The 25,931-nt window shown below is 36.2% G+C and overlaps 1 protein-coding gene across 3 annotated transcripts in view; it reads right to left on the bottom strand.

The window, feature by feature from the left end:
* Positions 1-25,931, bottom strand: part of myt1la (myelin transcription factor 1-like, a) — a 122,780-nt gene that overhangs the window by 71,474 nt on the left and 25,375 nt on the right. For all 3 annotated transcript variants that reach the window (XM_056481681.1, XM_056481682.1, XM_056481683.1), the window contains exons 2-5: positions 12,517-12,634; positions 8,940-8,985; positions 8,605-8,635; positions 836-898 (exon numbers count right to left, since the gene is read on the bottom strand). In XM_056481681.1, coding sequence (XP_056337656.1) covers positions 836-898; positions 8,605-8,635; positions 8,940-8,985 — 140 coding nt within the window. In that variant the 5' untranslated portion in view covers positions 12,517-12,634. The remainder of the gene's footprint in view (positions 1-835; positions 899-8,604; positions 8,636-8,939; positions 8,986-12,516; positions 12,635-25,931) is intronic.

The following is a 25,931-nucleotide window of genomic DNA, read 5'->3' as shown; positions in this document are numbered from 1 at the left end:
GTCTTTTCTACTCCTGTCCAGCCCTGCTCTTCCCTGCCAGCCCAGTCAAGTTTGTATGTATATTTGTTTTCTTAATGTTTTCCCCCCTTGGGGTGGTTTTTGCTGCCTTTTTGATTTATTTCATAATTAATAAACCCATTTTTAGTCTGCATTTGAGTCCTTGCTCCTTTCCTCACCCACCAGGGTTACATCTTTGTTTTTTTTATATTATATATTCATTAACACATTGAGATATCAATTTTACTGTAATTACATATAATAAAAAAGCTCATTTCTGTCATAACTCTCTCAAGTTAAACCAAACTTTTACTTCGCCCCACTGCTGTGAAAATCCTTTTGCTAATATGACAATAGTTTCAAACAAATAAACATTCACAGATTTGATCACTTCAACAATTGGACTGGTCTGTCTGCATTATCCACATTACAGAAATCACAGGGCTCGACTAAGATGGAGAAAGTTTTAGGCTACAAAAAAAAAAAAAAAGAAAAGCGAAATGCTAAAGCTGAGAACTAATGTACTGTAAAGTAAGCCAGTCCATTACAACACTCTTCAATTCTTTACCGCCACAGTCCAGAAAACATATCACAGTATGTTAAAACACTTTACTTTAGTAAACGCCAGCAGTTTCACATCTTATAGCTGCACTTTCACAATTTCTGATGTATAAAAGTGAAGGAAAGAAAGAAAGAAACCTAATTCAAATTCAGCGACTTAATCCTGCAACTGATCTTGAGCTTTTCTGTAAGTGGCTAAGAGCTTTCTTTCAGAAACTTCGTACATTTTTTTTGTTGGATGTCCACACATTTATATGAAGGAGAGGTGAGATCTTACCTCCTGTGTCTGGCGTATTTGCCGCTGACATGTCCACTACCATCACAGCCAGGTGTGGGACAGCTGGAGACAAGAGAAATAATTAATACACCTCTGACGTCACACACACACACACTTATTCTTGCTGACTGTGTTCGAAGCGTGGCACATCAGCCTTCATTACAGATTTAGAGAGCTCCCAGTGTCCTCTAGGCCCGATGAGTCACCAGGCTCTGTATTTCATATTTCATATATTGCATTTGGCTGCTCCATTTAGGTCTACGGCCAGTTAAAAGTCATGGGGGAAAACATCCAAGTTTAGAACTCCTGCCCCTGATTGAGCTCAGGGTCAGACCAGAAAAACCAGCAGCTTAGTAAGTTACTGATTGCCTAAAGTGCTTATTAAGCACTTGTTTCGACACTTATTTCAACCAGTAGACCTATGAGAATGGGGCCTATTTAAGCCTGGAGTTAAAGTCGGTGTTTGTAGTGAGAGGTCACATTAAATACAACATAATAAATACACTGAAAATATATATATTAAAAAAATTCTCTATTAATGAACAGGATTTCAAAAAGTGAATTAAAAAAGAAATCAATACTTCTACTCAGCAAAAAGGCATTTAATTGTTTTTACATAATTGTTACATTATGGTATTCAACATTCATTCATTAATTTTATTTTCGGCTTAGTCCCTTTTTTAATCAGAGGTCGCCACAGCAGAATGAACCGCCAACTTATCCAGCACATGTTTTACGCAGTGGATGCCCTTCCAGCTGCAACTCAACACTGGGAAACACCCATACACTCTTGCATTCACATACACTACGGCCAATTTAGCTTATTCAGTTCACCTATACCACATGTCTTTGGACTGTGGGGGAAACTGGAGCACCTGAAGGAAACCCATGCGAACACGGGGAAAACATGCAAACTCCACACAGAAATGGCAACTGACCCAGCGGGGTCTCGAACCAGTGACCTTCTTGCTGTAAGGCGATCATGCTACCCACTGCGCCACCGTGAATACAGATCTCTATATATTTTTAATAATAATAATAAAATACATTCGTTAATTAAAATAATCCAAATAAACTGAATTAAAATATTATATCATCTAGTTCATTTAAAAACTGCTGTTAACTGAAACTTCAGATTTTTACATTTTAAAATATATTCAATTTCAAAATATGTTATACATTTCAGAATTTCTTTACCATATTAGTGTATTTCTTATGAAGTAAATGCAGCTTTTGAATGGTAGTCCAATCAATTAAAATGAAATAAAATGAATAAGTTCAGTGGTTGAAATATCATTGCAACTCAACTGCACTTGTGATTATTTTTCATTTTTATTTTAACTGGAATTAGCAAACAGATCAAATCGGAATAATTTCACAACTCATATTTAAAACACAATAAATAAACAACTATTGACTGCATCTTCATTTTTTCACACAATGTGAGTACATAGTAATTAAAACTTTTCTTTCTTTTCTTTCTTTTTTTTTTTTTTTTGATGTTTATGCTTTTAAAATGGATCTTTCCAATCCTTAATTGGCCTTATTATTTTGCCTTTTAGGCTTAGTTTGTGCACAAATTATGTGCTTTCTGCAAACATAATAGTGCAATTATTTACTATAACTGAAGCTTTTTTTATATTATTCATTCATATCAGGGTGTTTAGGAATTACTGGGGAACATTACTGAAATGTGATGGCACAACTATTGCATTCGAAACAATCCAGCCGCCTATTTAGACCATGGTGCATATCACAGAAAAGCGGTATTACTTTAATTAATGATGAATAGTTAGTCCAGCATGTGACTGCCTTGAATGTCAAGTCTCTTTTGATAACTGATCATAACAGCAGTGAGCAGCATGCCTTCGTCCATGTTCATTTCTTATTCATGGCTAAAGCACAAGAGCAGGGGTGCTTAAAAACTTTTTCTTATGAAGGGCCCAAAAACCAAACTTATTGAGGCTAGTGGGTGCCATGGATAATTTCCTAATTTATTTAATAATGTTTAAAAATAACTATAAAACATAGCTTTATTGAATACATCATAATACTTTTTGCATTTTATAATGAACTTATTACAGTCAAAACGAAAATAATCTCATTTATAACATTATGGAATTACTGTACACTAGTTTTGCCTTGATTTGCTCACCGATGCCTTCTGCATAGTTCTCTATTTGTCGAGTTACAGTATTTCCGTGTTACAAACTCAGATTCAATTACATTATTTATTTTAGCAATAAAACAAACAAACAAACAAAAGGTTACGTCAAATTAGAAATGACAATGTCTGTGTTAAAGGCATTTGCCCCCATCATTCTCACTCTCTTCTCAGATGGGATGGTGGGCCAAATCAAAGGTTACAATGGGCCAACTTTGGGCATCTCTGCACTAGAGCATTACAAGCTAACCAGTCATGGTGATCTCTATTGGTGAACATAATCCCTACACCATTACTTTGGTGGCTAGAAGGGATACAGCTGCATCCGGAAGTTAACGAGAATTATTTATATCTATTAAAGTACCCAATAACTAAATTCTATTTTATTAATGTCTACCCCTACCCCAACCACAAATCTATCATTTATAATAATGTAAAAACAGCAATTATACTTGTACAGTAATTGTTTTGTATTAATTAATAATAATTATTGTTAACGTCTAAATGAAGCTGTATATCCTCTTGCAATTCGAGGCCTAAAAAGCATTGAATAAAAAACGATCTAATTTATCTAATCTCACAATTCAGACGTTTGTCCTTAATATTGTAATAACTCATTTCTAATAACTGATTTCTTTATCTTTGCCATGATGACAGTAAATAATATATGACTAGATATTTTTCAAGACACTTTTATACAGCTTAAAGTGACATTTAAAGGCTTAACTAGGTTAATTAGGTTAAATATGCAGGTTAGGGTAATTAGGCAAGTTATTGTATAACCATGGTTTGTTCTGTAGACTAGCAAAATAAAATTAGCTTAAAGGGGCTAATGATTTTGACCTTAAAATGGCTTTAAAAAAAATAAAAACTGCTTTTATTCTAGCCAAAATAAAACTTTCTCCAGAAAAAAAAACATTAATAGACATACTGTGAAAAATTTCCTTGCTCTGTTAAACATCATTTGGGAAATATTTAAAAAAGAAAAAAAAATTATAATATATATATATATATATATATATATATATATATATATATATATATATATATATATATATATATATATATATATATATATATATTCATAATAAATTAACTTTTCTTTACTTCTTACCTTGCTTAACTGGCTTTAAAAAAATATATATTGCGGAATAAAAATGACCTTAGTCAGGTTAAATCACGCACTGAATGAGAGGATGTGCTGCAAGGTAAGAGACAGTCAGCTCGCAATCATCATCAGGTCTGTTTCTTCACAGCAGATGAGTCAGTGTACTGTTCTAGTAACTGAATAACTCAGGATATTGGTTCATTTCAAGTCAGAGGGGGTATCCGGTATGTTAGTACTGAAGACACAAACAACAAATGATTGACATCAGTTCTCTAGATAAAATAATTCATTCGACTAAAAAAAAAATGGTTATTGCTTTTATTGTTGAGGAGATGCAGCCACTGTCTACTGTAGAAGCGACTACTGTTTTGTAATATAGTAAGATTTTTCTCTTTTAGGAAATGATTTACACATTTGTTAAGGCCACGTGAAGAAATGTATTCAATGTATAAAGCTCAAAGATTTATTTAGATTTTTTGACTTAATAAATTATTTCATGTTAGTACTCTTAGGCTTTATTGCAATGGACAATGAATTTACTTAACTAATAATACAAAACAAACAAAAATAGCAAATACATTACTTTACATGCTTTCATTAAACTGTATATACAGCATGTATAACTCTGGGCTCAGAAAGTTCTCAAAATATAATTTTATCCTACATTTTTTAAAGGAAAATGAAGGTGTAGGTTATATTGTTAAATGCAGAGCTTCTCTATAAAAATGTGAAAAAAACACCTGCAAGTTCTGAAAGAGATCAAACCTCAAACAGGCAAGGAAAAGTAACACAAAAGTAATTCAGAAGTAAGATAACGCATTACATTCCATAAAAGTAACTAAGCAACACAATTATTGACTCTACAGATTGACTCTACTTTTTTAGGAGAGTAACTCAATATTGTAATGCACTACTTTCAAAAGTAACTTTCCCCAACACTGATAATAATAGTAATATTATAATTAAAATAATTTGGACTTTAAGTAACTTTACTGTGCTGTACATGTATGCTACAGTGAATTAATATATCACATTTTTGTGAAAAAAGGCAGAACTGTAAAAAGCAAGAAAGAAATGTATTCATTGTGATAATAATATTAATAGGTGAAGTTTATTTATAAACTAATTTTGAGAGGATCACATGCTTATGATTGCATTATTCGCATTATTCAATTTATGATTCACCAATCAGACAATTCCTAAGTCACTATAAATACCCTAAGTTCCGTATCACAGCCATCTTCGTTTTGAAGAATCCCCCCTTCCACCCCTACTCCTCCTCCTTTCCTAAATGGGTGGCACGGTGGCCCAGTGGTTAGCACTGTTGCTTCACAGCAAGAACGTCACTGGTTCTAGTCCTTACCAAGCCAGCCGACGTTTCCATTCCAGGCTCGATCTGAAAACGTAGTCCCATGGACGTTTCTGGAGACCACGAAATACGTAGCTGGAGGTACGTACGGCTGCATTTCATTTTTTTAAGCGAACGCTGCGGGGCGGTGTGACGCCGTTCCTTTCGGCGTGGGAGAGACGTTCGAGAAGCGAAAAAGCGCACACAGAGGTCTCTCGCAGATTTGCGAAAAACAAAAACTGCAAAAATACGTGCCTCCCGGGAAGTATTTCGCAGTCTCGGGTTCCCCGGTTTCCTCCCACAGTCCAAAACCATGCAACTTAAGTTAATAGTCTAATCCAAATCGGCACCATAGACATGCTCCTAGTAAGTAGTTATCTCTTAAGAGCAATCACTTTCTGTTTATTAGCTACTACAACAGGGGAGTTCTCGAGATCTACCTGAGCTCAAACTCCACTCTCGCCTTGCAAACGGGAGGGAGCCCCAGGCTCAAGATCTTATGAGCTCAGGGCTCACTCCCGGGACAGCATGCCAACAAGCTTTATAATCAATCATCAGCTAAATGTAAACTCTTGAAAGAACATGAAGCTATATAAATAGATAGATGTACTTTGAGTAGCTTCAGTCTACAGAATCCACCGCAGTGTAACTGTCAACCCTTTTGCAAAATGTTGTGCATGCATAAGTTTAACGATGACTTTTACTTCATGCTTCGAGTTTTGAAAAGTTGTACCTTCAGTGGCTTGGAAATTGGAGTCAATGATGTGAAACCAGGATCTATTTTAATCTGTAAATCTAGCCAAAGAGCAGCAATCTGAGCGGGAACATGTCTAGCCCAGCGCAAGAAGCATCTCCCCTTGATGATGTTGGCCGGGGATCTGTGTCTGATCAAGCTGGTGACCCATCAGTGAGTGTAACCGGTGTTAAAGACGCCCGCAGCTACAGGCCTGGACCTGCTGATGAAGCAGATTGCCCCGATGATTGGGAAGGAGGGAGAGAATAGAGGGAATTTCACTTCTCTACTTGCTCTGACATCGTAATAAAGATGACATGGTAGAGAGGAGCCGCTGGAGAAACCGGTCAAACCACACTCCCGGAGTCACACACACACCCTTGTGTCCTTGCCGCTGTCATTGTAATTGGACACGTAGCCACGAAATATAAAAAGGGCCTTTTTTAACAACGGCGTGGGTGTTAAACCATTCTTAATGAGGAAAATGCTGCCATTTAGGAGGCTTGTGAATTGCGCTTAAGGGAAAGATGTGCAGGGGGATAAAGTGACGGGCAGATATGAGTAAAACGACTCACCGCCCTGGAGGAAAAACAGGCCATTCACTCTCATCATGATGCATGATTTCATTAGGAGCGCAGGGATATTTACTAATACTAATTGGGAGAATCATATGTTCTCACTGAAGGCAATTACACTGAAAGGTCTATTTATAGGTTCTGCCTGTAGTACTTGCCATATTGGATAAATCAAATTGGAAAAAAATCAATTAGCAAAATTATGCTTGTAGCCACCTTGAACGCACGTGTGTATTGCGTCATACGCCTGTTTTAGTATCTAAAAACCGCAAGTTGAGATCCTTTGTACTAGATAAGCTATGATAAGATATGAAAACAAACCTATTTATAACCTCATTAACCCTTCTGTCATTAAACATTTCTGATAAAATGGAAATGTTTCCATTCATATGTTTAGCGTCAGTACCAGGGCTTGACGTTACACCCTTCCAACCTGTCAATTGTAGTAAATTGTAGTTTTCTTAAAAAGCAGAGTTCAACAATAAGGATTGCCCAATGAGGGGCCAGCATAAGACAGAGATGATAATAATAACTGTATAAGCGTGGGCAAAAGAAAGCAGGTGAATGAGAGGATGGTCATGCGCACTTAATGTGTTTATGCCTCAATTCAGATTTTAATGTTAATGTTTACTTTTAGGGAAACTCCCGAGTTATATAAGTTATATCTCCGAACTTTAATAATAAATCAAAATGCTGCGCTTCCCACCTCCTATATTCAGTCCCAACGACTTCTGGGACTTCTTGAGCAAGTTTTACACTCATGTCTGCATTGATGAATGCTCAATATCAAAAACACATCCGGGAACTTTCATATGTGTTCCGTTCTTGAGTTTTGGAACTGAACTTTGGCGGTTGATGACATTACACGAGAAAACAAGGACACAAGAATGCTGAAGAACGCATATTGAGAAACAGCCAATGTTACAACAGTTTACTGTGTTTAACTCCTGTTTCCCTGATTTATTATCGTGATTCGTTATGATTACTGATTATGTTGCACACCTGCTTCTGGTTTAGTTATTCATTATCTCTTGTATTTTGTTTCTTGTTTCTGTTCAGTTTGTCAGTTGTAATTTTGTTATGGTTTGTGACAGTTTCTTGTGTTCACCACTGTTTATTTATTTAACATTGAGGAATTAAATTTTCAATTCAATTCACCTTTATTTGTATAGCGCTTATACAATGTAGATTGTGTCAAAGCAGCTTCACATAAAAGGTCACAGTAAATAGGAACAGTGTAGTTCAGTTTGTAGTGTTTAAGTTCAGTTCAGTTTAGCTCAGTTGAGGAAGCCTATATACTGTAAATAAACGTAACTGCTGCAAATAGATCCCATATCTTCACCATAGATCACAATAGATCCCATATCTACAATTTTGCACTGTAGTTTATATTATTTCAAACAAAACAAAAAGTCTTGCTTCACTTAAAAACGTAACTTACCTGTAAGCATGATTACAATGTCGTTAAAGTTAGGTAATGCATTTACTAACATGAATAAGAAATGAACAGCACTTGTACAGCATTTATTAATCATAGTTAATGGTAATTTCAACATTTACTAATACATTAAAATCTAAAGTTGTGCTTGTTAATACAATTAAAAATTAAATAACAAGAACTAAAAAGATTAACTAAAAAAAAAAAGATGCATAAATACTGTAATAAATGTATAGGTCATTGTTTGTTCATGTCAGTAAATTCACTTTAACATTTAACATAATGGAACCTCATTGTAAAGTTGACCCTTTTTTCCTTTTAGATCAAATATCCCTCTACACTAAAAAATACATAATAATATTTCATAGTAAAAATATGATTCTAAGATTAAATGCAGACTGACCTGAATAGCTCCTGTGCAGCCTCGACGGCAACTGGAAAACAAAAAACAAAAACAAAAAAAACAATGAAATCAAAAACAATTAGTGAGGAAACATCTCAGCATGATCTTCATCGCACTATGGAATCATATCATTATGCGCAGTGTAATTTTTCTGGCTCATAGATTCCGCTTCACCTGCCCTATCAATAGTCCGTGTTCATCACTACTGACGTCAGTAATAATTGGTGAAAGGCAATAAAAAGCCTGAGTTATGGATTGAAGTGGGGAAATGGATTTAACTGTAGGTTGAGACTGGATACAGCCAATACCATGTGAGTGTGTTGTACCTCGCGCACCTTTAGATCGTGTTCGATGACGCTTCTCTGCCGCATCCACCTCCATCTGGAGAAAAGAAGCAGCAATTAGCCTGACCTCCGTCTACTAGCTGAGCTACTGGAAAAGCAAGTGTAAAAGGGCAATGATGTCTGCAGCAAAGATGGTTATGAACTGCACTGAACTGCACGAGAGGCAGATCAGAGATGAGAAAAGAATATGTTTATTAGGAAAAATACAGTCTGTGGAGCGTGGATAATTACATTGGTCATGCTATACATGCGGCCATAATGCTTTACTGTTTTTTCTGTATGAAGATCTGTGCTCTTTCTTATTCTGTGGCTTAGCTGCAACTAGCAGCTAATTCTGAGAGGGCTTTTTGATACATTAAGGTCTGTTTGAAATCAAATTTACAATGTTTATTTTGCTAGCGCACATGGTTATACTTTAGGTGAACAATTACTCCATGCAAGTTAATCAAGAACAATCACAAACAATTTAATCTTTTGAAAAAAAAATTGTTTCAGATTGTTTCAAGATCTTCAATCAAAGTTTGACCATTTGCTCCTGCGTTTAGACTGGCGGTCCTTATCTGATGATATCAGTTTGATTGCTTCAGGTAAAGTGTTATTAACCACGCCTCTCTTACCATTCATTTGCTATGAGGGAATGACGTGCAAAAAGATAGTAGAAATATGTTAACATACTAAAATAAAAATCTCAGCAACGTCTGTTTCACGTATACTTAAAACCATGGGTCTCAAACTGGATTCCTGGAGGACCACAGCTCTGCACAGTTTTGCTCCAAGCCTAATCAAACACAGCTGATACAAATAATCAAGGTGTTCAAGACTACTAGAGGCAATTAAGCAGGTGTGAGTTGGAGCTGGTTAGAGCTAAACTATGCAGAGCTGTGGCCCTCCAGGAATTAAGTTTGAGACCGAATTAAGTTTGAGACCATTGCTTTAAACACTACGGCTGCTTTCGAAACCGCCTACTACTCAGTAGGTACTGCATTTGAATTTAAACGTACTACTCGGCCGTTAGAGAAGTACGTTCTATACAGTATGAATGGGAGAAGTATGAATGGAATTCATAATCCCGGAATCTCGCCGGAAGTAGTAAGTCAAACCGGGTTTTTCTCGCATACTGGCTTTCGAATTCTATGAATTCGGACATACTACTCGGCTCGCATACTGTTTTTATCATACTATATAGTATGGAAGTATGCGGTTTTGTACGCAGCCTAGGTAACATCATTGTACAATTATAATCCTTGTTTTATGATTTGCTTGTTGGTTATCTTAACTGTTAAAAATGTGGAATATGATTATGAAATTTGACATTTTGTTTTACATATCGTCATATCATAATGGCATTAGAACATATGGTAAAAATAAAAGTACAATAAGGTTTCATTTATTAGCATTAGCTATTGTACAATAGTTATCTTGAACCAACAATTATATATATATATATTTATTTAGAATTTAATAATTGTAGTTGTTACTGATTACAAAAATTGCTAACACAGAATTAAAAGCACAGTGAAGCTATTAACATTAGTTAATGTACAGGTAACTAACACAAACATTAACATTTGTATTAACTATCAATCATAAAAGTAAATAAATGCACTATAAATGTATTACACGTTATTAGTTTATGTTAGTTAATACTAGTGGATGGCACAGTGGCGCAGTGGGTAGCACTGTCGTCTCACAGCAAGAATGTCGCTGGCTGGGTCAGTTGACACATTTCTGTGCGGAGTTTGTATGTGGGTTTCCTCCAGGTGCTCCGGTTTCCCCCACGAGTCCAAAGACATGCGCTATAGGTAAATTGGGTAAGCTAAATTTGGTAAGCTAAATTGTCCATAGTGTATGTGTGTATGTACTGGTCCTCCAGATTGGAGGTTTAGCATTGGGTTAATGACCCACCTGTTAAGAAACCCCAACATTCAATTCAATTCACCTTTATTTGTATAGCGCTTTTACAATGTAGATTGTGTCAAAGCAGCTTTACATAAAAGGTCATAGTGAATTGGAACAGTGTAGTTCAGTTTGTAGTGTTTAAGTTAACATGGCTAAATATCAACTTCGATATAACGGCCCTGGGAGTAAGTAAGCAGTTAATACAAAATAATAAAATCTTAATGCGAAGTGCTACCAAAAATATAAACAATATTTAAAAAGGAATCTATTTTAAACAGTTCTTGTTTAATACTTTAAGATTGCCACTGCAAGATTGCTTCTCTTGCACCTTAGGGATAAAAGATAATCAAAAGCAACTAACAATAAGCTTTTTAATTTTCATAAATATTAGCTTGAGAGACTAAGAACATCAATTTAATGAAAAAATTTATTTTTATTCATTCATTCATTTTCTTAGTCCCTTTATTAATCTGGGGTCTCCACAGCGGAATGACCCGGCAACTTATCCAGAATATGTTTTACGCAGCGGTTGCCCTTCCAACTGCAACCCAACACTGGAAAACACCCATATACTCTTATTCACACATAAACCACGGACAATTATCCCATCCAGTTCACCTATAGCACTTTGGACTATGGGGGAAATCGAAGAATCCGGAGGAAACCCACGCGAACTGAGTGACCTTCTTGCTGTGAGGCAACAGCGCTACCCACTGTGCTACTGTGTTGCCTAAAACGTACTGTGTATTCCATAAATAAATGTTATGATTGAAAAAAAAGTGTTAGAAATGACTTCCAGGGTGTACTTCCTAGTGAACCTGAAAACAGGTTAAGACACACCACTAGTCCTCTAGTGATAGAATATGTTCTGTAATGTTAGTACGATCTTTGATTTAGTTTACAAGTCTGTTTTACAAAAATTTGGAGTCAATTAGATAAAAAAAAAATATTGCAGAAATAAAAACAGAAATATTATTACATTTAAAAAAATAAAAGTTTTTTATTTTATTATGTTCCTTTAATGACAAAAAGCTGAATTTTCAGCAGTCATGACTCCAGACTTCAGTGTCACAAAATCTGAAACGTTCAAAATTCTGAAACCATTCGTTCACTCATTTTCCTTCGGCTTAGTCCATTTAATCATCAGGGGTCACCACAGTGGAATGAACGCCAACTTTTCCAGCATATGTTTTACACAGAGGATGCTGTTCCTGCTGCAACTCAGTATTGGGAAACATCCATACACACTCATTCACACACATACACTACGGCCAATTTAGTTTGTTCAATTCACCTATAGCGCATGTCTTTGGACTGTGAGGGAAACCAGAGCACCCAGAAAAAAAACCCACACGAACACGGGGAGACCATAAAAACTCCACACAGGAATGCCAACTGACCCAGCCGGGACTCGAACCAGTGACCTTCCTACTGTGAAGTGACAGTGCTAACCACTGAGCCACTGAATAATTACAGAACAGCATTTAATTGTCACACATTTGATGTGAAACATCAGATATGTTTTATCAGTCTATTTTGATCAGTTTAATAAATCCTTGCTTGCTGAATTAATTTTTATTAAAAGAAAAGAAAAAAAATGTCCTGATTCCAAACTTTTGAACAGTAGTTTAACACTGCGACAAAGCAAAAACTCTGTAATTAGTATTACCTGAATGCAGTGGTTGATGGTGGGACAGGTGTGTTTTCTGGAAGCGCCTCCTGTGTGGTGCGATTAGGCAGAATTGTCCACTGTGTGTCCCTCAAAGCTGTTCCTCAAAACTCATTTTCTGTTAAAGGAAAGGAATGCAGAATCATTTATCAAGAACTGCAGTACACTTATAAGAAAAGACATACAGCTATCTGAAGCTTTTCAGAGCCTCCGTTATCACAGTGTCATAAAAAAATAAATAAATATACAAAAATCTGTCTCCTTTTGTCTCAAAATATAAAAAGTGACAGGAGCATCTTTTTAAAGTTTTGAAACATGCTCCGTTCATAAGGAATAAAGTCGCCTATATTTGTTTTCTCTTTTTTTTCAGAGGAATATGCAGGTCTTTATGCCTTTAGATTGAACACAGTACAAAAGGCAAATCACTTGGGAGTTTTTTATTTGAACCGTATTAAATAAAGAAGCAAAGTCATGGGACTCTTTTCAAAGGTACATGCAGGGCCTAAAAGTAACATTTTGCCACACTTGCCAAAGCTTGAGAAAACCTCAGTCTAAGTGTGCATTTTTTAACATTATATGTACATTATTTCATTGCTAAACAATTAAATTCAGTTAAATTCAAGTTTATTTGTATAGCGCTCTTTACAATAATGATCATTCCAATACAGCTTTACAAAATCTGCGAGTTATTTAATAACAGTCAAAATCAGTAAAGATGTGTATAGGGTGGACACAAAGGTGTTGTGTATGGGGTGGATATTATATTTGAAGAGTTCAGATGCAAAAAAACTTGAAGTGCCATCTGAAATTTTCTCCTTAAATGAGCATGTTTCCAAGACTCCTATATCTATGTTCACTAATTTCACATTAAAGGCAAAGAAAATAACATTTTAACGCCATAAAAGGGAAATTACTTAACTTATACATAGTAGCCTGTGAAAATGCTAATTTTAGGAGAAAAATTCAGATGGCAATTAGAGGTTTTTGCATCAGAAGTCTTCATATACAGTTAACCTGCAGTTATATAAAAAAGTGTGTATGTATGCATTTATGTATGCATGTACCTATTTATTTATTTTAATTAAATAGTATTGAAATCAAATTTAAATTATTATAAATTATACAATTTCTCAAATAAAAATAAAATATAATAATACAGTTTATTCATTCATTTTCTTTTCGGCTTAGTCCCTTTATTAATCAGGGGTTGCTACAGTGGAATGAACCGCCAATTTATCCAGCATATGTTTTATGCAGCGGATGCCTTTCTGGCTGCAACCCAACACAGGGAAACAGCCATACACTCTTGCATTCATACACATACTCTACAGACAATTTACATACACTAGGGCTTATTCAATTCCCCTATAGCGCATGTCTTTGGACTGTGGGGAAAACCGGAGCACTTGGAAGAAACCCATGCAAACACGGGGAGAACATGCAAACTCCACACAGAAATGCCATCTGGCCCAGTGACTTTCTTGCTGTAAGGAGAACGTGCTACCCACTGCGCCACCATGATGCCCTAATAATATTAGTTGTATAATAATATCAGTATAAAGTATTTCATAATAACAACAACAACAAAAGATACTATATATTAATATTATTATAACTAATTTATATAACAGTAGACTATAATATAATATTCATTCATTCAGTTTCTTTTCGGCTTAGTCCCTTTATTAATCCGGGGTCGCCACAGCGGAATGAACCGCCAACTTATCCAGCGCGTTTTTACGCAGCTGGGAAACTCTCTGGGAATCTCTGGGAAACATCCACACACACTCATTCACACTCATACACTGTGGACAATTTAGCATACCCAATTCACCTGTACCACACGTCTTTGGCCTGTGGGGGAAACCGGAGCACATGGAGGAAACCCATGCGAACGCAGGGAGAACATGCAAACTCTACACAGAAATACCAACTGGCCGAGCCGAGGCTTGAACCAGAGACCTTCTTGCTGTGAGGCGACAGCACTACCTACTGCGCCACTGCGTCGCCTATAATATAATATAATATAATATAATATAATATAATATAATACCACCATAAAGTATTAAATAATAATAATAATAATAATAATAATAATAACAAAATATAATATATATTAATATCACTATAATTAATTTATATAACAGTACGTCATTATATATATATATATATATATATATATATATATATATATATATATATATCATATAATTTAATATAATATAATATAATATAATATAATATAATATAATATAAAATAATATAATATAATATAATATAATATAATATAATATAATATAATAATACATTATCTTTCAGACGAGCATACGCTTTCAGGCACACACACAGTAACATATTGAGCACTTGAGTCTTCTATCTGTCAACAAGCTAACACTTCTATCTCATGCTCCTTGCAAATCCTGTTAATGTGTGTGCCTGTATGTGTGTCTGTGTGTGTGAGAGAGAGAGAGAGAGAGAGAGAGAGAGAAAGAGAGAGTGAGAGAGAAGCACAGCTACAGAATCGCATGTGCATGCATGTATTTGTCAGTGCCAAGGCCAGCGACACAAAAGGGTGCTCTCCAAATGCTGGAGACGGTATTGAAACGCCTTTCAGACTCGGGCGAATTTCCTCAGAAAGACGGCTCTCTGTGCGTAACACCTTCTCACGTCTGCTTCGCACACAAATATTCGACGGCTGCCCCTCTTTTCAGCTGATGGATCGCTCAATCACTCACACTGAAGCTCTCATCTGAACTTCACTTGGTCAAATCAAAGCATCTGAGCTCCAGCTGTCCCCCAGTGGCGGAGATCTGGCCCAGCTTGCTTGTAATTGGGGGAAAACACTGTTTAGTATTCATGCCCAACACCCTTCTGTCTCACATAAAGTGGGACATACAGCTTCAAAATCTAATTCTCTCTCTCTTTCTCTCCGTGTGTCTTTTGAGAGGAGAAGTATGGGCTCTTCTGGAGGAGTTTGCAGTCTCAAAGCTCGGCATGTTTTTTATCCGAAAGCGACTTCTCCCCCATGCGAATCCTGCATACCTGCGGGCACACATTATGGCAGCAGATCGCCTCAGGTTTTATCTGAGCTCGCTGAGTTTTTGATTTTTACGAATTAGCTCACCTAAAAAAAAGACAACTCTGACATCATTTACTCACTCTTGAGTTATGACTTTCTTCCGTCGGGATGGAAAATGTGGTGCACGTAGGCCATAATTAATTAAATATCTCCACATCTGCCCTGGATGTTCTTCTTATGTTTATTGAGTCTTTTTCGAATGAATCATTTTATGTGATTCACAAAACCAATCTGAATGAACTATTCATGAATCAGACTGATTCAGTTTGTGCATTGACAGGGAAAACTGTCAGTAAATCACAATTTAAATCTGTAAGAATCTAAAATCTTTAAATCTATTTCACACAGAGCTAAAGTGTTCAGCATATACACCCCTCAAAAATCTATCTTTCAAATTCATATATTCAATATGAAGCTATACATTATTATATTTGTGCATATACATTAGATTAGTCAGTACTGAAGCCAAATATGGAGCTTTTCTAACAAAATAACTTACGATAACGGTCCAAAAACTAGTATACCCAAATTTATATGTTATAAAAAAATATTAAATACAAAATTAAAAATGACGAAAAATCAAGGGAAGCAAAAAATTTGAAAAATTAAGTTGAAATTTTGTAGGTTGTAATTTTTTAATTTATTTAATTATATTATCTTTCAATTTCTAAATATGTTTGGTGACTAAAACATAATTTTAATAAATATATCTGTTTAATAAATCTGTTTTGTTTAAATGCACCAAATACATGGCCCATATTTACTGAGAAATGTATAAAAATTTTCATATAAAATGAAAGTAGGGTGTACTCACTTATGCTGAGCACTGTATATACAATAGCTGAATTGTCCACTTTTATAAACGTTTAAAGTATTTTTGCATCTACTTCTTGCAAAAAAAATAGTACTGAAGCATCTAATTTCTTGAAAAAGAGTGACTAGAATAATTCTTTATAATTTCCAGAGAATAAACAGACGGGATCATTCAGACAACAATATCCATAAAAAATTATATTAGTGTCGAAATCAACACACAATAACACTCTTTAATTACAAGAAGGCATGGGACGATAACTAAGTCAAGGTTTTAAAACCACCAAAATTTTCTGCCATTTCATTCCTATGGAAAACATTTAGTAGTCAACATTTGAAATGGGTCATCACCTTCAATTCAACTAGGACAATTCTCAAAAAACACTACTGTATGTAAGGTTTATTTAATTTTTTGATGTTTTTAGGACAGTATCTCATAGAATGGATATGCAAAGATGCCATTTTAAATTGTAAAGAAATCAGTGTTTTTGAAACTAATGAAGACAGCAGAAGTCTGTGATTCATTTGAAATATTTAGCCGACAAGTTTAGCTACTGTTCCAAAATATTACTGTCTTCAAAGGGGAAAAAGGTTTTTGTTTTTTACCCAGACATTTAAAAAGAACTTATTTTAAAGAAGTAACCACAATACAGTTAAACCATGATATTTTTATCCAAGATTATCATACCATCATAATCTTATACCGGCCCATGCCTACTGTAGTTACAAGTACATGTTGCAGTGCTGTCACCTGTCACTTTCAACGCTTGATTTCTTTAAAGCAGGATGGATTGTGATTGCAGAATAGTTGAGAAAGCAATTCTTTTTAAACATTGGGTCTTATTTACTAAGTATGCAAATGTGTGCATAAAATGAGCAATTTCACAAACAAATCATGATTCGCCAAAACCTTGAAACTAAAACGGATTCTAAATAATTTTATGCTAAAGATATGCAGGAATGTGCAGGAATCACACTCTTAATGACCCTGGTTTATTGAAGTACTAATATAAAGCACACCTGATGTACAGTAGTGATGTGGTCACAATGGAAAGCATGGTTGTCGGAAGAAAAACATTCATTTATGAGTTTATGCGCACAAAAAAAATCTGCAAGTGGGGTCAAAACAAGCGAACAAAACGAAACAAAAACAAAACCTTTTACAAATAGAAGATGAGCTTTATTTTTCTTACTCCAATGGCAAATATTTGCTATTGTTTTAAGAATAAAGTCACTTTTCTTCCAGAAAATAATATATAATATCTTGCCACATTTTTCTTATCAAGTAAATGCATCTTGCTTTAAGAAAGTTTATATATTTCACTTTAAAAAACTATTAAAAATACTGATTTAGAAACATGTTTTTTTGCAATGAAACTTTGCAGGTTTTAGATAACAGGCAAACAGATGTTTTCTTAGCAGATCGGGTAACTAAAGAGATTGAATCCAAACTTTCTGTTGAGGAGATCCAATCTTACAGTCGATATCTAAAGACAAATTTCTAAATTTGGACAAAATTACTCCTAAAAAGGGATCTGGATGTCAACATAATTTACACAAACCACAATGACTGAATATCAAGACAATGTTCAAAAGCTAGTAAATCTTCACTATTTTAGCATCCGGCCAAACTCTTCAGAAAGAAAGAGCTAAAAAATAAAAACACCCTTGCCTGGGCATTCGCCTGGCAGGGCTGTTGTCACATCCCATTCATCTAAAAACTGCTCCAGATGCAGAGCACCACAGTGAGCCTCTGCGCCCCCTCGAGAGTGAGCATGTGTGTGTGTGTGAGAATGCCTGCATGTGTGTGTAAGTGTGTGTGCATCAAGCCCAGTCATCAGGAACAGAGTGACCTAGTCAGAGAGACATGACCCTACAACCCTCAAGCCTCGGCATGCAATCTCTCCAGCTAATTCCCCTCAACCCTGCCGAACATCACCCCACCGGACAGACCAAAAAAAAAAAAAACACGGCACGCACAAATCCAAAATCAGATTTACTGTTGATTCACGACACATGTTTGTCTATGTTGCGTTCCTGCGCTGGTGTCAGTGACCCTGAGATTGGTCTGAATTTATTTGGTGTGACCGGTCAGATTTGCTTGGCTGGTTGTTGACTGGCCCCAATTCAGATGGCATCATGTCTACAAGAGCCCTGAAACAATCACGTCATAAGACATTATTCATTTCACTATCTCTCATGTTTTAAAACGCTGGCTGTGTTCGGGATGAAATACTTGCTTATTACTTACTGAACACTGCTCCTTATATGGTGTGTATTTTTTTTAAATAGTGAAAAGTGAAACAATAGACATTATATATTATGTATATTTAAATGCATATGAACATACCACATGAGTTTTTTAAATACATTTTTGTATATACATTTTTTTATATTTGGCAGCCTCATCAAATTATGAGTGAAGAAAATTATATAAAAATTGTGACATAATAATACCTTTATAAAGTTTAGTGCAGGTCAGATTTTTTATGTATTAAATGTAACATTTAATATGTGCTACTCGCAATTCCTTTGTAATTATTTGTGTGCTATTTTCTTAGTAAAAAAATGTATAATGTTTTATTGCAATGCTAAGCAAAGGTTGAATTTATTTGATCAAAATATTAGTAAAACAGTAATACAGTAAACAAAATTATTACAATTCAAAACTAGTGTTTACTATTTTAATATATTTTAAAATATACACTCACTGGCCACTTTATTGGGTACACCTGTCAAACTGCTCGTTAACGCAAATTTATAATCAGCCAATCACATGGCAGCAACTCAATGCATTTAGGCATGTGGACATAGGCTGCGTCCGAAATCGCATACTTCTATACTATTCAGTACACTAAAAACAGTATGCGAGCCAAGTAGTATGTTCGAATTCATAGAATTAGAAAATCAGTATGCTAGAAGTACCCGGATGACTTACTACTTTCCGGCGAGATTCTGAAGTGCGCATCCCATGCATGCTGCGCTATCCCATGAAAGCGACGCAACTGACGCAGGTAGGTCACGTGACCACGACAAAATGGCGGATGTAGTACGTCCGAATTCCATTCATACTGTATAGAAGGTACTTTTCTAACGGCCTAGTAGTACGTTTAAATTCAAATGCAGTACCTACTGAGTAGTAGGCGGCTTCGGACGCAGTCATGGTCAAGACGATCTGCTGCAGTTCAAACCAAGCATCAAAATGAGAAAGAAAGGTGATTTAAGTGACTTTGAATGTGACATGGTTAATGGTGCCAGAAGGGCTGGTCTAAGTATTTCAGAAACTGCTGATCTACTGGGATTTTCATTTCAATATGAACAAATTTCTGAGAAATATTTCTAGCACCTTGTTGAATCTATTCCATGAACGATTAAAGCAGTTCTGAAGGCAAAAGGGGGTCCAACCTGGTACTAGTACAGCGTACCTAATAAAGTGGCTGGTGAGTGTACATAATACATGCTAAATGTGTTGTGGAAATTAATCTATTTTTTTCTTCGATAAACACAATGCGAAAAAAAATCTATACATACTGCACAACAATCTAAATGTTCTTACTGACAGTTTTAGCATAATATAAATTTATGAAAAGAAACAGACAAACAGAAAGCAAAAAATAAATAAATAAAAATGGTTTACAAAAAGTGTGTACTACTGTTTTCAACACATTTTGGCAAATATTGCAGGTCATTTGGGCATTTTTTGCAAGCTAAGCCTGACAAGGCAATGAAACCAAGTGTAAAAGCACCCAAAAGGCACCTTATTGTTTGCTTGGGAATAAAAGCTGATGGTCAGTGTAGAAAAATGTGTGGCTGTCCAGTATGGTGGTATATTTAGTCAAGGGCTTCCAGGAGTCTAGACTTCTGCACTTCGGCGTGACTCACTCGGTGTGAACGCGACGGTAATGCAAATTTGTGTGTGTGTGTGTGTGTATGTGTGTGCACATGTATTGCAGATGCCTTCACAGAGTCTAGCCAGAATTCCAATCAGCGCACAGAGTGGAGAGTGTGGGCTGCTCGCATTCTCCAGTCCTCATTTAGAATCAGAGCACATGCACAGTAGAGCTCTTCATTATTAGCTACATGACTAGCCATGAAGCCATAGGTTATAAGCAGAATGCAAGCAAGCAAACAGGATCTGCCTGAAATTAAGGACAGCTTTCGAACCATTGCCATTGGTCCATAATTGCTGGTAATTTCCTCCAAAACACTAGTGATTTTGATTTCAAATGGTTCATATTGAGTTTTTGGTTATTTGTTAGTAAATGCGACATTCTTGCCAACATGGGAACATCAATTATTATAATGGTTGGCACTTAAGTAACCATTGGCATTGTGAGTTTAGATCACAAACACGTCAGATGAGGTTTTGAGTATATCAGAAGATCTCTTCGTTTTCCCCAGTTGCTTAGCTTATAGAATGTATTACATTGGCTGTATGTGAGTACATCTAAAGGGTTGTTTGGTAATTTAGAAATCATGCAGACTCAAGGGAGTTGGTCAACTGGTTTATCTTAAAGACTGATGAGATATCCTAACACACAAGTATAGTAAAATAAATGTTATTAATAAAATATTAAGAATAACTAAAACAACTACTAAATAAATACTATGAGTGATAAAGAAATGAATTGCTTACGATGCAGAAATTGTGTGTCAGCATTACTCATTACTCATTACTCTGATTAATATTATGTAAAGATAAACTTTTGCTTCTTTGTAACTAGTAAGCTGTGGAACCTCATTACACATCAAATAAATAAATCAAAGGTTATTTGTTATTAACATTAACTACATAAAATTTATTATAAATTAGAATATCATTTATTTATAAAAATGCATTAATGCCAAGGTCTGGAAATAAGCTAAGGAAAAGGGATATTTATGTTTAAGCACAATGGGATACAGATCTCTAGTAGCATTAAGGGTCATAAAACCAAAAACCTCACAGATAATGCTTTGAATTAGGTATAGAGGGTCCTCAACTATCTGGAATCATGAGTATCTTAGCCTTTTTTTTTTTTTGCAAATGTCTCTATGACTTTTGCCTGTTTGGTCCAGACACAAAGTTTTATTTCTGATTAAAACTCTAGAAAAGCAACTTCTGTTCTGTCTTAATGAACAAAATACGTTTTCTTTCCTTGAAGGCTGGAGAATCAGAACATGGTCATGTCTGTTGCTGCTACACAAAATGAACCTCAGAAACTCTGTTGATGTGTTCGTTGTCATTTTTCCACACAGGACGGCTCAGAACCTTTGATCTGTTAATATATTCTACCACACAGGCTGGAGATTCAGAACCTTTGGCTATTCTGTTAATGTTTCATTGGTTTGCAATTTGGCGCTTCTCCATTAGTGCTGTGATTGGCTGCTGGCATCAGAGTGTGCACGTACTGTAGTATGTGGCCAACCCTTCTTTTCCAAATGAAACTTATTTGCATAGTCCAAAAGCAGTTTAAAAACAGTCCTTGAAGTTTTACTGATGCATAATTTACTTCCCAAACCATTACCTGAGTTCCTTTCGCAATGTCATAAATGTCATCCAATGTCATCTTTTGTAAGCTGTTTGAACAGAACTGTGTGTAGGTATAGTGTGTTCACAGTCATATTGGGGTGATATAAAGACAATAAGTCTCTTTTTTTAATTTCCTGATGTTAAAATAGGATCAAAATCCCTCCCGTTTTGAGGCCCACCTCAACGTGACGTAGGAGTGCGGTTTCCCCGCCCAACGAATTGATTGACAGCTGCATATATAACATGTCTCTGTAGTAACGCGTATAATTATATCAACAAGACATGATGTGTGCAAAGCAACTGGGACTAAAAGATCCGTTCAGCTCTGTGATCATCAACCATCATCAAATGTGATCAAGAATGAGTTTTACAAGTTTAAAACATTTTTAAAACAGTGCATGTTTGTAATTAATTACAAAGATTTTACTGTCTTTATTACCACAGCTGCAAATCAGTACAGTTATAAAAGAAGACGTTTCAATCCCTGTTTGTGGACGTTAAATCAGATTTATTTTGTACATTAACATAACAAATATCCACACAGCAGTGGATATTAACATGTATCCTGTCACATTTGCTGTGCAAAAAGTAATAAACGTGCGTGCTGTGTGTATGTGTCTGTGTGTATGTGCATGAACATTGTAACGACATTGTGTGTGACTCATCATTGCAGAAAGGCTTAAATTAACTCCACAGCAAATACATCAAATAATCATTGGGAAGGAATATTTCTCACAAACGTTGCGTGAGATCAGCTTCCTTCATGTCACTGTGCCGTTTATCTGATGCAGCCGAGGTGGAGATTGAGGTACACTCTGACAGGCACGTAGGAATGGTGGGCGGGGATAACTAGCGTTAAAGGCACAAAAACAGCCACGCTGTGTTTATAGCAGAAAATCTCATTATTCTGAAAGGTATAATAAATAATCTGATGGGTTTTTTTGAGCTGAAACTTTACAGACACATTCTGGAGACACAAAAGACCTATCTTAAATCTTGAAAGGGGGTATAATAGGTGCCCTTTAAGGCCAAGCAAGGTGAAAACTGCCATGTGTGAATTTATTTGTATGTGAAAAGATGGATTTGTGTGGCGTTGCACTACAATAACGGTTCATGAGAACATTAGTTTTCCTTAAAAAAGCATGAGATTGATGTGTTTAAGGTTTCCAAAACAAGTTATGAAGGAATTTGGATGCAGTCTTGAGTTCTTTCTTTGTTTCAGCCATTGCTGATGCATCCGGAGATCCTGAGGAATATTTTATAGTGTTCAAAGGCCAAAATCCAAGGAGCCATGAGGGCTGAGACCGCATGTTGACTAGCGAGAACTCCTAAATCTTTCCTGCACTTGGTGCTTCTTCCTGCCCTCTACAGGATGTCTGGCAGCTGTCCTAGCATCCTTATCAGATGGAGTTGGACATTTGTTTGTGTTAGTCCACCAATATGTAGCAACCTCTCCTTCTCTCTCTCATTTTAACAGTCAGAGATGTGTCCTGACATAAAACTGGTCCTCAGTATGTGCTTCTTCACACTACAAAACATGCCCGGCATATGTCCTGTTTTGAGACGGCATCCAAGCATTTCTCGTAAGTTTCCTCATTTATGTACTAATGGAAACGGTCTGGATCTGCCAGATGCAGCTAATTTGCAAATAGCCCTGTGTGGAGGGCTCTCAGAGTCTGACTCAACCCATATAGTGCATGACATGGATACAGTCCACCAAGACACTCTGCACTAAACAATGAAACAAACCCATCTTCCACACGGATGCACTCTATCGCATCCTCATCAAAGGTACGGCTGGAGAACAATGCCTCCCTCTCTATCTCATTTCTCTTTACCTCTCTGACTCCTGACTCTCTCTCTCTTTCTCTCTCCTGGGGCCTCATTCTATTCCATCAGGCAGAGAAGAGCTTTAATTGCCCCTGCCATTCTCAAGGCTTGCTTATGGAGAGAGAAACCCGTGCCATCAGGTCTTAATGATGCCTGGCAACCGCGTGGGATCCAACCAACACGTCGTCAATGGCAACGGAGGCACCAGAAGTCCTCTCTCCCAGCGACGGGTAAGGCGAAGGCTTCCTGAGACTTCGCGTCCTCAGAGAGCGAGAAGCAGTTCAGCGGAAAATAGCTTTTGGCCCCTCATTCGACAACCTAAGTTGGTGCCAGGCCCGGAGGAGACGTGGGCACCCAGACTGCCAGAATCGTCTGACAGGAAGAAATCGCATGTTGCCCATCAGATTATACCAGCAATGACTAGCTGAGAGCTAATGGATGCATTCAAATGTGTTCACTTTTTTTTCTCCAGTAACTCGTCTTGCAGGATTTGTCAGAGACATTTTTTTTGGCCTTAATTTTATTCATTTTACTTCTATTGAGTCTTTTTAATAATTAGAGAAAAACAATACAGTAAAAAGATGAATATTGTTAAATATTAATGGCTGGATTTTTTAAGCATTCACTGTTTTTTCCTCCTAATTTTGGTTAATTTCTGTCTCTTTCTTTTAAAATCCATTTAATAATTATACTCATACGAAAACACAATTCATATGACCTGGACGGCAGCCGTTGGCTTTTAATTAAAACCATTTTGAAATTTTACATTTAAATTACTTGCACATGTAATTCTTAACATTTAGAAGAATTATTAAAAATCAGAATTAAGATTAACACTTAATAATAAATGATAACCCTATAACTTAATGTTACTCATCCAAGAGCTGGTAACTCCTAAAGACTAAATTAAATGCAGATGAGAAAAAAGTAAGATGATACTCACTAGTCTGTGAAATATTATTTATTGTTGTCCTAAATTCACTTGGATTTTGTTGCTTTTATTTAAAGGGTCATTAAACCCCCCTCTTTCGGTTCAAGTCTACCTCAGAATTTTTCAAAAAATGCTTCATGATGGACGTGGAGCTCTGAGAGCAGAGGGAGGAGTGGGCGTGGCTGGCAGAGCAGAGGAAAAGAGGGGAGCGAACAACATTGTCAGTTGGCTTACAAAGTGAAACACAAACCATGAGACCCATGATTTTATAGTTTAAAAAGTTAAAGAAATAAACACTAAGTAGTTTAATGTCCTGCTAGATTTGTTATTAGTAATTTTATATACACATAACCATAATTTGTTATATCATTATAAAGATAATCGTATTTATATAAACATTACAAATGAGGAGGACTTCTCTCCTCCTCAATCCCAGGTCTGAATGCAGACACACTGGATAGCAGTACTGCAGGACTCTTGCCCTATCCATTTCAACCATTAGCCCTGCTGGTAATCTGTATGACTGTATAAAACATAGGTGAACATGGCAGCATGGATATAGGCGATGTGTCTGAATGGTAATGAACTCAACTTATAAAAGACAAAGTCCATCAGCTCTCCCGACAAAAATGCTTGCTACAAACCAACAGCTTTGCTGTATCGGCCCTGACAGCATCATGGGGAAAAACATACAACAAACCGCGTGGATTATGGAAACAAACACATATGACTTGTGCCATGCGCAGACGCGTGATCACTCAGTCACTGGGTCTCACAGCTTGGCAAGTCTGCTTTGCCTTCGGAAAGCATGTGCTCTCATGGATAATTTAGAAGCAGGGTGTTCTCATAGGATAATATGCTATGAATAATAATGAGAAATTGACGTGTCAACACTCCACTAGAAATAAGCGCTATGCAGGGGCGTCACTAGAAGTAAAAATTGCCAGTGCCCCAGTAAATGCTTTGAGATATGATTTACTTCATATGCAAGTGTATTTAATAAGAATGATAATTCCGAACGAAAGACGTTATTCTCTATGTGCAACCGAACCAGCGCTGGTGAAAGCAATGTGTTTAATTAAAAAGCAAACTGACGCATCTCCGCGTGTGCGCAGAGAACCGGCGCACCTCTCGCACACGCTGCTCTTCTCCCGGTGCGAGTCCCGGTAGTTAATATGCACGCCAAAAAACTTGCTGATCATGTGTTGTAAAACCGGCGTAACAGCCTTTTATTTGTTTTGCTTGCAAGT

This window comes from Danio aesculapii, chromosome 20 (assembly GCF_903798145.1).
Source record: "Danio aesculapii chromosome 20, fDanAes4.1, whole genome shotgun sequence".
NCBI lineage: Eukaryota > Metazoa > Chordata > Actinopteri > Cypriniformes > Danionidae > Danio > Danio aesculapii.
Note: the sequence above shows the minus strand (reverse complement) of the source record. Positions and strands in the feature narration are given on the sequence as shown.